The 17,993-nt window shown below is 41.3% G+C and overlaps 1 protein-coding gene across 1 annotated transcript in view; it reads left to right on the forward strand.

Moving 5' to 3' along the window:
- The window catches only part of csmd2 (CUB and Sushi multiple domains 2), a 2,031,293-nt gene that overhangs the window by 1,899,003 nt on the left and 114,297 nt on the right, over positions 1-17,993 (forward strand). Inside the window, exons 50-53 of the mRNA XM_063033882.1 lie at positions 13-198; positions 10,936-11,130; positions 16,470-16,643; positions 17,154-17,327. Of these exons, the coding sequence (XP_062889952.1) occupies positions 13-198; positions 10,936-11,130; positions 16,470-16,643; positions 17,154-17,327 (729 nt within the window). The remainder of the gene's footprint in view (positions 1-12; positions 199-10,935; positions 11,131-16,469; positions 16,644-17,153; positions 17,328-17,993) is intronic.

Here is a 17,993-nt window from a genome sequence, read left to right on the forward strand (position 1 = left end):
GTTCATTTTCAGCCATTTCTTGTGGCGTCCCAAAAGCTCCGGCAAATGGAACAGTCTTTGGGAGAGAGTACACTCTTGGAACGAGGGCCATCTATCAGTGCAACGAGGGATACCGACTGCAGTCTGGTGAACTGTCAACAGCTGTCTGCCAGGAAAATGGAAAGTGGAGCAATAATGGCAATCCACCACTCTGCGTGGGTGAGTGTACCAAAGCAAGTTATGTTTATTGCCTAGGATAAGGAGTCACTACACGAAAGAAGAAAAAACAGGTTGGTGGGCATTCCAGAGGCCCACAGATCCAGCTAGTTGGGATTCTACTTTATTATACCTTATTTTTTTCTGGATTTTTCTGCCTTCTTCTTCTGTTTGTCTCTTGCCCTGATTACACCAAGGTGATCACAGATAAAATGGCTCTAGTTATTGGAAGTCAATCATTCCAGCCCCACTCTATCACAACAGGAATTCGATAGAGGCACAGGAGATTGCAGATGCTGGAATGCAGAACAACAGTCTGCTGGAGGAACTCAGCAGGTCGAGCAGCATCTGTAGGGGGAGAAGGAATTATGAACATTTTTGGATCAAAATTCTGTGTCAGGATCTGCACACACACTCAAGTTTCAAACAACACGCACAAAGTGCTGGAGGAACTCAGCAGGCCAGGCAGCATCTGTGGTAAAGAATAAACCGTCGATATTTTGGGGTAGTACCCTTCATCGGGACTGGAAAGAAAAAGATGAGGAGCCAGAGTAAGAAAGTGGGGGGAGGGAAAGAAGAACCATAAGGTGATAGGTGAAACCAGGAGGGGAGGGGAAGGGAGAAGTAAAGAGCTGGGAAGTTGACTGGTGAAAGTGATAAAAGGCTGGAGAAGGGGGATCGTGATTGGAGAGGACAGAAAGTCATAGAAGAAAGAAAAGGGGGAGGAGCACCAGAGGGAGGTCAAGGGCAGATAAGTTGCGAGAAGGACATGGAAATGGGGAATGGTGATAGTAAAGGGGGAAGTGGGGGGGGGTACATAACTGGAAGTTCGAGAAATCAATGTTCATGCCTTCTGTTTGGAGGCTACCCAGGTGGAATATAAGGTGTTGCTCCTCCAGCCTGAGTGGGGCCCCATCATGACAGCAGAGGAGACCAGAGACTAACATGTTGGAATGAAAATTCGAAGTGGAATTAAAATGGCTGGCCACTGGGAGATTTCAAGTTTAGTTATCAGCAAAATATACAGTGAAATGTGTTATTTGCATTAGCAACCAACACACCCAAGAGAGTGCTGGAGGTAGCCTTCAAGTATTGCCACACACTCCAGCACAAACATAGCATGCCCGCAATGCTCAGCAGAGCTCAGGGTACAGAGGAGATTTACCAGGATGCTGCCTGGTTTAGAGAGTATGCATTATGATTAGAGATTAAGGGAGCTAGGGCTTTACCCTTTGGAGAGAAGGAGGATGAAAAGAGACATGATAGAGGTATACAAGATAATAAGAGGAATAGATAGAGTGGACAGCCAGCGCCTCTTCCCCAAGGCACCACTGCTCAATACAAGAGGACATGGCTTTACGGTAAGGGGTGGGAAGTTCAAGGGGGATATTAGAGGAAGGTTTTTTACTCAGAGAGTAGTTGGTGCGTGGAATGCACTGCCTGAGTCAGTGGTGGAGGCAGATACACTAGTGAAATTTAAGAGATGACTAGACAGGTATATGGAGGAATTTAAGGTGGGGGGTTATATGGTACTCAGGGTTTAAGGGTCGGCACAACATTGTGGGCCGAAGGGCTTGTACTGTGTTGTACTATTCTATGTATCTATATGTGTATATCCGTGTTGGCGCGTGGCCAAGGGGTTAAGGCGTTCGTCTAGTGATTTGAAGTTCGCTAGTTTGAGCCTTGGCTAAGGCAGCCTGTGTGTCTTTGAGCAAAGGCACTTAACCACACATTGCTCTGCAACAACACTGGTGCCAAACTGTATGGGTCCTAATGCCCTTCCCTTGGACAACATCGGTGGCGTGGAGAGAGGTGACTTGCAGCATGGGCAACTGCTGGTCTTCCACACAACCTTGCCCAGGCCTGCGCCCTGGAAACCTTCCAAGGCGCAAATCCATGGTCTCATGAGACTTAAAGGCATCCGTTAGTCTTGTGAGACCATGGATCTGCACCTGAAAAGTCTTCACTCTCCAGGGCACCCTCTCAGTGTCGTCGCAGAGCAATGTGTGATTAAGTGCCTTGCTCAAGGACACAACACGTTGCCTCAGCTGGGGCTCGAACTCACGACTTTCAGGTCGCTAGTCCAATGCCTTAACCACTTGGCCACGTGCCCACTCTCATGAGACTAATGATTGCATATATATATTGTTACGTCCCCCGTAACTGGGTTGCCAAACCAGCAGAAATGGATCACTCAGTTGGAGTCTGGAGTACTAGAACTAAGAAAGTTTTATTAAAGAAACAAGCAACACAGTAATCGAAAAGATAATAAATGCAACAGTTCAGCAATGATAAACACACATGTGCACAGAATTAAGATAACAGCATCAATCAAGCTCTATCGTTGTCTAGGGGTATATGACCAAATTTCAAAGTGACTCAAAGTTCAGTCCAGTTTAGTAGTTCAGTTCACAGTAATCGTTGCCATGGCGATGGACAACGTGGGGGAAGAGAGAGAGAGAACAGGAACAACTGATCATTCAGACATGGCTTCACTCACAGACCGGCGAGATGGCTCACAAGCAGCTTTTGGGCGGGTCCTTGGTGATGTCACCTGAGGTCACCGACTGTGACCCCTCCTCCAGATGCGGTCGATCCTCTGCAGTGAACCCGGCACCCAGGCAAGGGCGGACACACACCGGGTTCCCGCTGATCGTACCTTTCCACCCTGGCCATTGTCTGGTACTTCCCACCGACTCGTGAGAAGCGTACCGCTTCCAGGGTCTCGTTACCTCGGGTGGCGTGTGTCCTGCCTTAGCGAACTGGTCCCTTTTTATCCCCCTGCTGGGGTATCGCCTGTCCATCACTTCAAACAGTTCAAGGTTCAAAGGGGGGAGCTGCTCCAGACAGCTCTCTCTCCCCCGTCCCTTCATTACACATCTCCAGACGCTGCTCCATTGTTCCTTATCTCTCCTTCCCCTGAGGACAGGTGGCAGACCACTTGCTGATGTCACTGATGCTAACTCAGGCCAGCAAACATCTTAATTTGATGTGTATTCTCGTCACAATATGTATCTATGTAATGCAGATGCTGCCTTAACAACTGACTGCCATCAGCATATTGTTTGTTGCACACAAAGATGTTTCCATAGACCAATCAAATAATCAAACATAGATTTTTTTTAAAGATGCCCATCCAGTGAACTTAATAAAGATGGAATAAAAAGACTTGTTATATTGGTGAAATCGATGGAGTGCTGAGGTTTGGGGCTCCAGGTGTATTCACTACAATAAGGTAGAAGAAGGGAATAGGGTTTGAGACTAAACAAATTGCTTCTCTGAGAGTGTATAGGTATGAAAGGTCAAATGGCTTTGTTCAGTATTGTTTCCAAAATAAGTAAAGAGACCAATGTTGACTTTTAAGTCTGTGAGGCAAGGTGTAATGGTATAGATCTTACATTATACTGTGGTTATGTAAATTTTGAGTTCAGCTCTGTTGTCATTTCTTACCACTGTAAGATAGGAAGGATTTATTCAAGTTTGGAATGCAAATTCAATAGAAACAATCCAAAGCTGAGAAAGATGAAACTTAGGGTATGTTGCATGGACTTGGTTTACATTTCAAAGATGAAGTGATGGTCTAATTGTTGATGAAAGGGGATGACGGGAGATCAATAGAATGTATTATGAATTAATTCAATTTGAATCAACAAATACAGAGATGTTCCAGTCTATGAATAAATAAATGCAGGAAAATAACCATTAAAATGAACACTTTTCTTGCAGCAGCCATTCTTCACCACGTGATTTGCATCTATGTTTTCTTATGATCACTATAATTTTTAACAACCTTGCGAGGCATCCATTGTTCTCTGGACTAATGTAAGAGTATCTCATCATTTTGGCTCAATTTGATATGGTTTGGTGAGATTTGTTCTGACCTACTTATCAAAGTGAAATATGACAATGGAACCATTTGCCGCACTGGTGTCTTCATCATTCACTTCCTGATTGGAGCAGCAGACTTCATAAAACTTCTATCTTCTATGCCAGGTGGCTTGACCACACCAGAATATCAAATCTATGCTTTAAATTTCCACCTTTCACAGCTTATCCTTGTGATTCCACCAAAATCAAGTTGTCACTTAGCTATCACCAAGAGAGCTGCTGCTGTGGTTTGACCTTCGCGGGAGCTGAACTGAGTCTGTCCAGTGGTATCAAAGTTCTGAAAGTTGGAGACAGTCGTCATTCTGCTATTTATAGGGATTGGAAACACACTCAAATAGTAGAGTTTAAAAGATTTTATTTATCACAACAGCTCCTATAATACAGAAGCAAGCATCATTGAATTCCAAGAAGCTTCTGCACAAGTATCTGGCAGGTAGACCATTTGGATGGTGCAAAAGTAAGAACTTTAAATTGCTAAGGTATTAGAACCATTTCAGGGGCAGTCAGGATCTGTTTAACTGAATGGGTTGCAAGTCAGCAGAGCTGGAGCCAATGTCCTTGCAGAAGGATTTGCTAAGGTTATTGAGAGGGTGTAAGCAAGCTTAGCAGGGAAAGTGGGGAGAAATAAAGCAGGAAGAGGAAATCAGAAAGATAGCAAAAACAAGGTCAAGCAGCAAGATGGGCCATTGCACAGAAAAAATGTTAAAATGACAACATTAAAGGTGCTGAACTGCAATAGTTACAGAGGTTGCATTATTTGCTGCTGTACATGGCACAGACAGAAGTAAGCTGAAAATGATCTAATTGATATAATGGAAACATGATAGGAGGATGACCAAGATCGGGAAGGGAGGCACAATAGTGTAGTGGTTAACATTATCACTTTAATCAGGATCCAATTCCCGCTGCTGTCTGTAAGGAGCCTGTATGTTCTCCCTGTGACCACTTGGGTTTATTCCGGATGCCCTGGTTTCCGCTCACATTCGAAAACAAATGTATGGATAGGGTTAGAAGAAAGACGAGAAAATCTGCAGATGCTGGAAGTCCAAAGCAACACACACAAAATGCTGGGGGAGCCCAGCAGGTCAGGCAGCAACTATGGAAAAGAGTAAACAGTCAACTTTTCAGGTTAAGGCCCTTTATCAGGACTCATGGGCATGCTTTATTGGCACTGGAAGAATGGTAACAGTTACAGGCTCTCCTCAGCTCAATCTTTGCTGATTTGGTTTGACACAGACGACACATTTACATTGTATGTTTTGATGTACATGTGACAAATAAAGCTAACCTGTAATCTTGATCTCTAAGTATCCCGATGTAGCCGATGTTTAGAAAAATAGACAAATAAAGTGATCGCCTTGCAGTTATTTTAATCTAGTGTACGGAATCTGACGTTAACAATGTGACCTTTACGTTGAGAAACTAAATGCAGATCGAGTGTTCTCTTTACGGAGTATCTGCACTCTGTGTTCACGGGTGACCTTCAGCTTCCAGTTGCCTGCTATGGTAATTCATCATTCCGCTCCCACTCTGTTCTTTCTTTCTGTGTCCTCCTGTGCTGTTACACGTGGCCTAGAGCAAGCTAGAGAGAAAAGTATTTCATTTTCCATCTGGACACCTGCAGGAGTCAATATTAAAATTCCCCGACTTTAGAGAGCCACATTTTCTTTCTGTTTGAACCAGAACTGAGCATTCCATTGTGAATTTCATCATTTTGATCATTTTTTTTTTCTTTTTGTCTTATTTCTATATCGCTTGGTCTATTGGGCATGTCTGACAACCTTACCATTAGCAAAACATTGTACAGGCAAAGAAGTTTTTTCTGATAACAACTGCATCAAATCATCCGATCTCACCAAATTAGAGATATTCCTTAGTTCAACTTATCCCCTTTCCTAACCTTATCTGCTAACTGTAAGCAACATGCACAAAATGCTGGAAGAACTTTGGCAACATCTGTGGAGGGGGATAAACAGTCGGTGTTTGAGGTTGAGACCCTTCATCAGGACTGGAAAGGAAGGGATAGGGACGGGGGAGGGGATGGAGTGCAGGTTTGCCGGTGATAGGGAAGGTGGTGGGTGGAGGAGCGGAAAATGGAGTAAGAAGCTGGGAGGTGATGAGTGGAAGAGGTAAAGGACTGAGTAAGAAGGCATCTAATAGGAGAGGACAGTGGACCAAGGAAGAAAGAGAAGGAGGAGAGAAAGCAGATGAGTTTGGCCTCATCATGGCAGTTGAGGAGGCTATAGACCAAAATGGGAATGGAAAGACGAATTGATTTGCTGCTACTAAACCTCACCACTGACGCTGCCCTCATCCACATCTCCTCCATTTCTCGGACATCCATGCTCACCCCATGCCCCACCATCTGAACAGGGATAGAGTTTCCCTTGTCCTAACCTACCACCCCAAGAGCCTCCACATCTAACACATCATTCTCCGTACCTCCCACTATCTCCAACAAATACATGTTTACCTCTCCCCCACTCCCCGCTTTCCGCAGGGATAGCACCTTCCATGATTTCCTTGTCCATTCACCCCTCCCCATTAATTTCACTCTTGGCGCTTACCTCTGCAAGCAGCCAATGTGCTACACCTGCCCACTCACCTCCTCTCTCACCTTCATTCAGGGGCCTAACAAATCCTTTCAGGTGAGGCAAAACATCCGCTGTGAATCTGTTGGGGTTGTCTATAGTATCCAGTGCTTCCAATGAGGTCTTCTCTACATTGGTGAGACCCTGTCATAAACTGGGGGACTGCTTTGTCAAGCATCTTCACGCCATCTGCCAAAAGTGAAATTTCCTGGTGGCCAACCATTTTAATTCCTATTTGCATTCCCCTTTCCGACATGTCGGTCCATGGGCTCCTCTTGTGCCATAATGAAGCTATTCTCAGGATGAAGGAGCAATACCTCATATTTCTTCTGGGTAACCTCCAACCTGATGGCAAGAACATCAGATTCTCCTTCCTGTATTTTTTTTCCTTCTTCTATTCCCCACTTGAGCCTCTCTTCCTCTCTTCTCACCTGCTTATCACCTCCTCCTTGTGCCCCTCCTCCTTCCCTTTCTCCCATAGTCCACTCTCCTGTCCTGTCAGATTCCTTCCCTTTACCTTTTCCACCCACCTGATTTCACCTATTACTTCTAGCTACAGTTCTCCTTTCCACCCTCAATTTTTATTCTGGCATCTTCCCCCTTCCTTTCCAGTCCGAAGAAGGGTCTTGACCAGAAAGGTGAACTGTTTATTCATTTTCATAGATGCTGCCTGACCTGCTGAGTTCCTCCAGCGTTTTGTATGTATTGTACCTAAAACGTGCATTTATCTTTCTGATTTCTGATAAACATTCTAAGGTCTGAAACATAAACTGTTTCTTGTTCGATAAAATTCTGACTGACTCAACGTGTGTTTCCAACAATTTATTATTATTCTTTTTATTTTTTTTCTCAGCTCAAGCTGGTAAAACCTGAGGTACGGGCATAAACAACCACACTCATTTGTCAATTGCTAGAAACTTACGGACTATTCCAGTAGTGTTTAGTATTGTGGCTTTCTGAAGAATTACATAGATATTACTGTGTAGCCCTAATTGTTTAATGCTATTGTGTAGCGTCTTTAGGATGATACAAGTCGAAGATATTACTATCGGGACGATGTATACCTTGTCCATGTTCCAAAGTTTTTCTAATTTCCTCTTTTATTTCAGCATATTTCCGGTCTCTTTCACTTCTTGATTTTTGTAAGTTATATGTGTTTGGAATGGCTGTATCTATTAAATAAGTTGTTCTTTCTTGTTTATCCTGTATTAATATATCCAGACAGTGGTTATGGATTGTGCTATCTGTAATAACTGATCAGTCATATTAATAATAATAATAATGATGATAATAATGTTATTATTTCAGATGTCAAGCATCTACTTTATTTTCAAAAAGGAAAAGGGGTTGGTGCAGTACTCTAGAGAAGGGAGCAGATTAGCACAGTCGTAAGAAATAATTTTGGCTTGACAGGCCCTGATGTAAAGCTAAAATTAATTTGGGTTGAGCTAAGAAATAGTAAAGAGCAGAAAGCAGCTGTGTGAGTTATTTATACATCATCAAAATGTAATTGTAATTGTGCATGTGCTATAAATACATAGAGAATGGACAAATCAAATTTATTGTGATAAGATGGAAGAAGAATTCATTGTATGTGTATGAGATGCTGGTTCAGTAAGTAGGTTAAAGAACCAACAGGGAAAAGACTAATTCAGTTCCTGTTTTGTGCAGTTAACATAGTAGATGTGGTGTAATGGGATCTTCAGAAGGTGTTCAATAAGGTTCCACACAGGAGTTTGGTCCACAAGGTTAGACAGTATAATGAAATGGATTAAGAATTGGTTGTAGGCAGAAAGCAAATGTTAGTAGTGAATGGACTAATACATAATTATCAGACTGGCAGGTGTAGCATAAATACAGATTGTAAATAGCTGGGGACGCTGCAGGGGTTGGTGCTATTAGACCCCCCATAGGTCCCCAGTAATTTACAGTCAATATTAAGTAACATATATACGACACACTGAGAACTGAAGAAGGGTCTCAGCCCAAAACGTTGACTGTTTGCTCATTTCCATAGATGCTGCCTGACAGGCTGAAACCATCCAGCATCTTGTGTGTGTTGCTTTGGATTTCCAGCATCTGCAGAATTTCTTGGGTTAACCTATATTAAGTATTTGGCCAAAGGCATCATAAGTTTACTGATGATACTGAACTAGGAGAGTTTAGCAAGTGGATTAAAAAAGGCTTAACAGTAATATGGACAAGCTGAATATGTGAATGAGAATAAATAACATGAAAAATTGTAAAGTCATCCACTTTAGTAGCTGTAGCAGAAAATGGAGCATTTATTAAACGTCGAAAAATTGAGTAGAGCTGATGTTAGAAGGGACCCAAGTACATTTGTACACAAGTCGCTTAAAGTCAGCATCCAGTACGGCAACAGAATAAGAGGGCATGTCAATTTTTATTCTGAAGGGATTTATATCAGTGACGACTGAAGTTTTATTGTATTTGAATAGGTCCTTACAGAGATGCTGCCTGGTATATTTTGTGTAGTTTGGTCTCTTTACCAAAAAGTGATGTACTTGCCGTTGACTGAATACAGCAGAGGTTGATTAGATGGCTCCTAGAATGACGAGGTTACCATGTAAGGAGAATTGCATTGGATTGAGACAGACTTCTCAAGAGTTCAGAAGAATGACAGGTGATCTCACTGAGACTTACAAAATTCTTTAAGAGCTTGGCAGGCTAGATGCAGGAAAAATGTTTCCTTTGGCGAAGGACAAGGATTACGGTCATTGTTTTCAGAATAATTGATAGGACTGCTTAGTACTGAAATGAGCAGAGATTTTTTCAGTCAGAGGGCAATGAACCTTCAGAATTTTCTACTCCGAAGGACCGTGGAGGTTTATCTACTGAGTTCATTCCATAGTTTACTGGGCTTGAAGGTAATCAAAGAAAATGGAAATAGTACTGGAAAATGGCTGATTGATGAAGAGACACCTTATATTCTGGGTAGCTTCCAACCTGATGGCATAAACATTTATTTCTCTAACTTTAGGTAACTTATCTTCTCTCCCCCTCCTCTCATTTTCCATTCCCCGTTCTGGTTACCCTTTCACGCCTTCTATTCTCCTCACCTGCTCATCACCTTCCTGGGGTTCCACTCCTCCTTCCTTTTCTCCCATGGTCCAATCTCCTCTCCTATCAAATTCCTTCTTCTTCAGCCCTTTACCTTTCCTATCTGTCACCCTCCAGCTTCTCACTTCAATCCCCCTGCACCCACCTACCTTCCCCCTCACCTGACTTCACCTACGACCTGCTACCTAGTTTGTACTACTTCCACTCTCCCCACCTTCTTATTCTGGCTTCTTCCCTCTTCCATTTCAGTCCTAATGAAACGTCTCAGCCTAGAACATTGGCTCTTTATTCCTTTCCATAGCTGCTGCTTGACCTGCTGAGTTCTTCCAGCATTTTCTTTGTGTTACTCGAGCTTGAGGTAGAAGGTCACTCCTATTTATTATTTTTTAACATAGATACAAGAACTGGTAGTTAGAGTACAGTGTACACTCCTAAATACATACTCAGAAAATTAAAATTAAAAAAGCATTTGCAATGTTTTGCTGGAAAATAAAACTGGTGAAGCTGCCCAGTGTACTAAACGTCAGGTCATATGTATAAATGCAAGGAATAAACAATGAGAGCAACACACATAAAAGTTGCTGGTGAACGCAGCAGGCCAGGCAGCATCTCTAGGAAGAGGTGCAGTCGACGTTTCAGGCCGAGAACCTTCGTCAGGACTAACTTCCTTCAGTTAGTCCTGACGAAGGGTCTCGGCCTGAAACGTCGACTGCACCTCTTCCTAGAGATGCTGCCTGGCCTGCTGCGTTCACCAGCAACTTTTATGTGTGTTGCTTGAATTTCCAGCATCTGCAGAATTCCTGTTGTTTGCGAATAAACAATGAGATGTTGTTTTATCTACTTTCCTCAATTTAAGAACAGATTTTTTTTTACCTTATCTAACATAGTTAGAAAATTAAAAGAAAAGGAAGTATAGATTGTTCTTGAAATGATCTGAAGAAACAATGCAAATTAGGTGGTTCTGTTTGAAATAAGACAAAGGCAGATCAATAGACTACAATATTCCTTTTATTTATTGTACATCATTGCCAAACATTGTGATTGAATTTAAGAATGTAAAACAGGGAGGTTAATTCTAATCCTTGATTGATCAAATCGATAACCAATCAGAAAACTGCAACACAGCAGGTAACGAAGTAATAATCTGCTATTGATTGCAACTCGATGTACATTTTTACAGCTGTGACTTGCCCTGAAGTTAATAGTCTTCGTGTAGATCACGGGAACTGGAAGCTGTTAAATGGAGATCCGAATCAATATGGAGCTCAAATGATTATCACTTGTGACCCAGGATATTATCTACAGGGACTGAGGGTCATCAGCTGTCAAACTGATGGGACTTGGAGCGTTGGACGCCAGAAGCCCAGCTGTAACAGTAAGTAGAAAGTAGTTTTTGTAAGTTAATAATATAAAATAATTAACTCAAAACTAGTTAACCATCTTGCTGTGAGCCTGAGCATACCCTCTTTTGTTCGTTAGTTTATTTATTGACAGGAAATATCTGTTATTTTTTTTAACTGACCAGTTAAGTGTTTTGAGCTATGTTAGAAATTTCATTTTGGGTTCCTACTGACTCAAGTTCATAAATTCATTCCTTGTATGTAAAGTTGATCTCAGATGGATTTAATACTTCATTTTAATCTACAGTGTGTGCTGTAATGATCTCAGATGGACAACAGTTGGCCTAAGCACTCAAAGGTTAAAAAGAGGGAAAACAACTAGGTTTCTGTTTTCATCCTCCAGTCCGGAAACACATCATGCATCAATGTCTCTGCAAATGATTCTGCCTCCTTGCACAAAGAACTTGAATATGGACAAGTGACCCAATACTTCTGACACGAATTAGTGTACATGTCTGCGACACCGAAACTCTGAAATGGAGAGGCCAGTAAAGTCTCCTTCTCTGCACCCCTCTCCCACTCAGTAATTAAAAAGCCAGGAACAGTCCTCAAAACTGGAGATTCGCCTGCAGATACTGATGTGCAGTACTGGTGAAGGATTTCTGTAGACCAAAATAGCTTGTAGAAGAGGTTAAACAGGATTCTGTTCTTCAATCCCCATTGAAAATTTTGTAGGGCAGCAAAGTCAGTTGAACACTATATCTTACTTCTACAACAGACTGACGGAATTCTGTCAGAACGGATGTGGCACTGTCAGTTGATTCACTGTCTCGCGGTTCTAGGTTCTATCTTGCTGTCCACGTGGAATTAGTATTGTCATACGATCAAGAATGTTTCCTCCAGGTGCTCTGCCTTCTTCCTACACCCCAAAGACAATCAGCAAGTTGCAAAACCTGGGCCTCTGTACCTCCCTCTGCTACTAGTTCTTCAGCTTTCTTATTGGAAGATGATAGTGGTATGGATCAGTAATAACCACCTCTTGCTGATATTAATACAGGTGCACTGCTCTACTCTCTACTCTCCTGAGTGGTAGGCACAGATCAAACATCATCTGTTGTTGGTAGAATCTCAAACGGTGAAGCGGAGGCACGCAAAGGTGCGATGGAGCAGCTTGTTGAGTGGTGCCATAGCAACAACCTTGCACTCTGTGTCAGCAAGACCAAGGAATTGGTAGTGGACTTCAGGAAGGGGAGTCGGGAGAGCACACACCAGTTCTCATCAGAGGTCAGCGGTGAAAAGGGTGAGCAGTTACAGGTTTCTGGAAGCCAACATCTCAGAGAATCACTCCTGGGCCTAACACGTTGATGCAATCAAAAAGAGGACAAGCCAGTGGCTTTACTTTGTTAGGAGCTTGAGGAGATTTGTATGTTATCAATGACTCTTGCAAATTTTGACATATATTTCGTCGAGAGCATTCTGACTGGTTACATTACAGCTTGATATGGATGGTCCAATGTACAGAATTGCAAGAGGTTGCATACAGTTGTAGACTCAACCAGCTCCATCGCAGGCTCTTCTTCTAGAGGAGAGAGCCTCAATGAGGTGGTGGTCATCACTAAGGACTCTTATCATCAGACACATGCCCTCTTCTCATCACTACAACAGGAGCTTGAAGACTCACATTCAACAATTCAGAAACAGCTTCCTCCCATTCACCATCAAATTTCTAAATGGTCCATGAACCCATGAACACAATCTTGTTATTCCATTTCTTTGCACTATTTACTTATTCACTATAAATGACAGAAATAAGTAGTGCAAAAAATTAAATAATCTATATTAATATGTGTCTTTGCCCTGTACCGCTGCAAAACAACAAATTTCATGTAACCTAAGTGAGTGATAATAAATCTTATTCCGATTCTGGATTGGTAAGTAGTCACTGTAAATTGCCCCTACTGTGTAGGGTGATGAGTCAAAGGGCCTACTCCTGTGCCCATTCTCTCTATGGCTTACAATAGTAATTCATCACATTTTAAAAAGCAATTTGGTGCCATTGATTTTAATTGGTTTATGAAGTCTCTTTGTTGACTATTTATCTTTTTGCAGTTTTTTCCCCAAATATTGACTGTTGATCATATTTGAGGGTACTCTGAGAAGGAATTACTAATGCTGAAAGTGCAAGAGTGCCCTGAGGAGGAATTACTAATGCTGCTAACTATACAATGGAGCAGATTGATTTGCTTTTTCCGCAGCAGCATTTGTTATTGACCATACCTCTACCGATGTTAATCTAATTATCTTGCAGGATCAATCTTATTTCTCACTTTTGCATGTTTTTAATCTATTCAATATATGACTGCCGTAATTGATTTATTTATTTATTTATTTATTTTTAATTTTATTAATTTTTTCTCTTCTATATTATGTATTACTTTGAGCTGCTGCTGCTAAGTTAACAAATTTCACGTCACATGCCAGTGATAATAAACCTGATTCAGATTCTAATTCCATCATCATGTCATTATATACTTTCTTCAAGCCGCACAATGGTGAAGCAGCTTGCACTGCTGCATCACATCTCTGCTGATCCAGGTTCAGTTCTAGCCTCCACTGCCATCGATGGAATTCGCAATTTTCCCAGTGCTGACATTTGTTTCCTCTAAGGGTTCCAACTTCCTCCCATGTTCCCTAAATGTGTAGGTTAGTTAGTTAATTAGCTCCCATACCTTGTCCCAGCAGCAGGCAGGCAAATGGCAGGGTAGGATGGCGGGGGTGTGGAGAAGTAAATTCAGATAATATGAGAGATAATCAATTATACTTTATACTCTATACCTTATTGTCGCCAAACAATTGATACTACAGCGTACAATCATCACAGTGATATTTGATTCAGTGCTTCCCGCTCCCTGGAGTACAAATCGATAGTAAATATTAAAAATTTAAATTATAAATCAAAAATAGAAAGTAGAAAAATGGAAAGTAAGGTAGTGCAAAAAAAAACCGAGAGGCAGGTCCGGATATTTGGAGGGTACGCCCAGCTCCAGGTCAGGATCCGTTCAGCAGTCTCATCACAGTTGGAAAGAAGCTGTTCCCAAATCTGGCAGTAAGAGTCTTCAAGCTCCTGAGCCTTCTCCCGGAGGGAAGAGGGACAAAAAGTGTGTTGGCTGGGTGGGTCGTGTCCTTGATTATCCTGGCAGCACTGCTCCGACAGTGTGCGGTGTAAAGTGAGTCCACTGACGGAAGATTGGTTTGTGTGATGTACTGGGCTGTGTTCATGATCTTCTGCAGCTTCTTTCGGTCTTGGACAGGACAACTTCCATACCAGGTTGTGATGCACCCTAGAAGAATGCTTTCTACGGTGCATCTATAAAAATTAGTGAGGGTTTTAGGGGACAGGCCAAATTTCTTCAATTTCATAATTTCATAATGATGGGAAATAAGTGGTGGAAAAGTCAGGCTAACATTCTGGAGAGCCAGAATAGACTTTTTGAGTCAAACAGCTGCCTCTCTGTCATAAATAAATAAGAGAATAATGCAAGAAAAGTATTTCAACAGTTATATCTAAAGAGAGTAAAGAAAGAGAGAATTTGTAAATTAACTTACATTTTTATCAGTTAAAAACTCTCAGGTTGATATTCATTATCTACTGCACTACTCCTTGAGAAAATTCTGTGTTATTGGTGGTGTAGATGAATCCAATTAATTTATAACTACCTTACAATTGTTTTGGAATTCTTCTAATACTTTGTTTATTTTTAATACTTAAAATAACCATATTTTGATGTGTTAAACAGCAAGAAAAATTAGGCATCTATGTGCTGGACAATGAAGTAATATTTGAAATAAGTCATGCTTTACATCAGAACATTTGCAGAGAGTTGACATTTACTGAGAGAAATAAAAACTACCTTTTGACCTTAGACCTGTAAATTCCCACAAGAATCAAGGCCAACCCATGTTTTCTTTCATGCACACTTACATATCACATCAGCACAGAGCTGCTTTGTACCTTCACTGTCTGGATGGTAATCACTCCTGCTCACTGTTCAACCCTCCAGAAATTAATGGGATGAAAATTGCACAGCTTGTCTTCTTTACTAAGTTGCTAGCTGGATTGTTGACATGAAAAGTTACCCTTGTGTATAAATTTGAATGTTATCTCATTTGTACTTTGTTATCTCTGAGCTTGACTTGCACAGTCACCCTTGGGTGACCTTCAGTTTGTCGTTTGTAAGACTGTTCTCAACCAAAATGTTTATGTTTGTGTTCAAACCAATATGTCACCAAATACCAATTCATCCATCTTTAAAAGAAGAAAGCTAGAGGTACTGTACGTAGCTGACAAGGCAGCACCGGGATCAGATAATGTCTATGCTTGAAAGTCTTTCATCAGAAATGCAGGTTTTAAGATAGAGCATAGAAGATTATATTATACTACACACCCTTTGCTGACCTTATAACCTACTCTAAGATCAATCTAAACTTTCCCTCCTACATAGCCCTCCGATTTTCTATCATCCAGGTACCCATTGAGGAGTCTCTTAAATGTCCCAAATGTATCTGCTTCTACCAGCAGCGTGTTGCAAGGACCTACCACACTTGCATAAAAGAAAAATTGTACTTCTGACATCCCCCTATACTTACCTTCAATCACCTTAAAATTTTATGCACCCTTGTATTAGCCATTTCCACCCTGAGAAAGAGTCTCTGGTTATCCACTCATTGTCTCATATCATCTACTTTGACACATCTGTTAAGCAGCTCTTCATTTTCCTTCGCTACAGAGCAAAAAGCCCTAGCTCACTCAACCTATCCTCATAAGACAGGTTCTCCAATCCAGACATGATCCTGGTAAATCTCCTCGGCACCCTCTCTGAAGCTCCCACATCCTTCCTATGATGAAGACAACCAGAACTGAACACAATATTCCAAGTGTGGTCTAAGCAGATGGAAGAAAATGGAGGAAAGAAGAGAACAGAGGAAATATAAGGATTATTATACATGGTTAATTGAAAGAGGATGTGGGACATCCAGTTAAACTGCTTCGCTTGTGTCTTTATTGCCTGGGGTTCAATCATGACCTCAGGCACTGTCTGTGTGGAGTTTGAACGTTATCAAGCTATATGGGTTTGCTTCAGTTGCTTTGATTTCCTCCCACATCCCAAAGTTGTACAGGTTAACTGGTGGCTATAAACTACCCCGAGCGTATAGTTGAGTGGTGAAATTTGGGAGAATTGAATGAGATTATTATATAATTGATATAAATGAATGCTGACATCCAGTATGAATTTGGTGGGCTAAATATCTTGTTTCTATGCTATATGATGCTAAGAACTGTTAAAACTAATCATTTAATTTTCTAAATTGACAGTAATCTCATGTGCAGAGCTAGGATTTCCAGCACACGGTAATAAGATTGGGACATTAAATACGTATGGGGCAACAGCCATCTTCTCCTGTAACACTGGATACACAATGGTAGGATCCCGGGTACGGGAATGCCAGGCCAACGGACTGTGGAGTGGAATGGAAGTGAATTGCCTTGGTTAGTATTTGGAGATCTATGCATAAATGCTTGATTCATGAATAGTTCCGCAAGCTGCACACTATAAAGTTCTGTTGTATTATTTGTTTATTTTAATTTCATTAAAGTTCAAGTAAATACCACTGAAATGCAACATACACTTGATTTTGCAATTTTGCAATTAAGTACTTGCTTTAAGTAAGAGGCTAAGGCAACTAGTTTCAAGATCAAGTTGCCTTGATTATTCATGAAACTTCGAGCTATTATCAGCTTGACATATGTTGTAACTTTAATGACTAGTTGCTAAATTAACTGACCTGAATTAATTTGCATTACAGAATGTTATCACAAAATTAAAACACCATGACTTGAATGCACTGAGAGTAACCAAACTGCTTGTAAACAATATAAGACCTGTTCATATAAATAAGTATAGGAACAGCTAATATTTCTTGTCCTTTCTGAATTCTTCCCATAAGTTGCTATTAATTGAGCCATTAATCACACTGAATGAAGCTTCTTTGGTTTCAGCTGGTCACTGTGGGATGCCCAAGTCCATTGTCAATGGTCAGGTAATTGGTGAAAACTTCAGTTACCGTGGGACAGTGGTATACCAGTGCAACCCAGGATTTCGCCTCATTGGAACTTCGGTTCGAATTTGCCAGCAGGATCACAAGTGGTCAGGGAAATCGCCTGTATGTGTGCGTAAGTATCACTTGATTTAGTTTTCAATTGTTGTTCCTCTCCATGCCTTGTGGTGTATCGGGCAGCCAATCTTGCCATTTGTTTAGCGCTTGTCTGTTTTTTATGAGGCCGAGTTGTTAGCTCAATGCTCAACCCAGCACGGATGGAAAGCGTGCAAGGAGCTGGCCAGATTTGAAACTGGATTTGAATTCACCTCAAAGTTCAGTGCAGATGCCACCACCCCGCCGGCCGGCTAATTTAGTTATCAATAAAGGAGAGAAAATGGTGCAGGTCATGGTTCATTTGTTTTAATTTTAGTCGATATATCTCAAATATTTCTTACTTATTTCATTAGACACTTGTTTTCAATTCTTGGTTAACAAGATTTTTTTCATAAAATGGGTCAATGGATAGTGTGGTGATTGGCAACTGAAATCATGGTACAACGTTTGGTGGATGGCTAAGTATGCCTGTGGAGATTCGATGCTTCTACCTGCAAGATTCTCTGTCCATCACTTATCCCAAGAATTTCTGGTTCACCCTTGCATGTAAGCATCAATGAATATTTTGGGCATTACCCCTTCAGTGAAAATTTTTGTTATACTTTGTGCATAACATCTCACATGTTGCATGTTTTTGTAGCCAAAATAGCAAACTGTCTGTTCTTTTCCTGAAAGTGGACTTGGG

This window comes from Mobula hypostoma, chromosome 26 (assembly GCF_963921235.1).
Source record: "Mobula hypostoma chromosome 26, sMobHyp1.1, whole genome shotgun sequence".
NCBI classification, from domain to species: Eukaryota; Metazoa; Chordata; class Chondrichthyes; order Myliobatiformes; family Myliobatidae; genus Mobula; species Mobula hypostoma.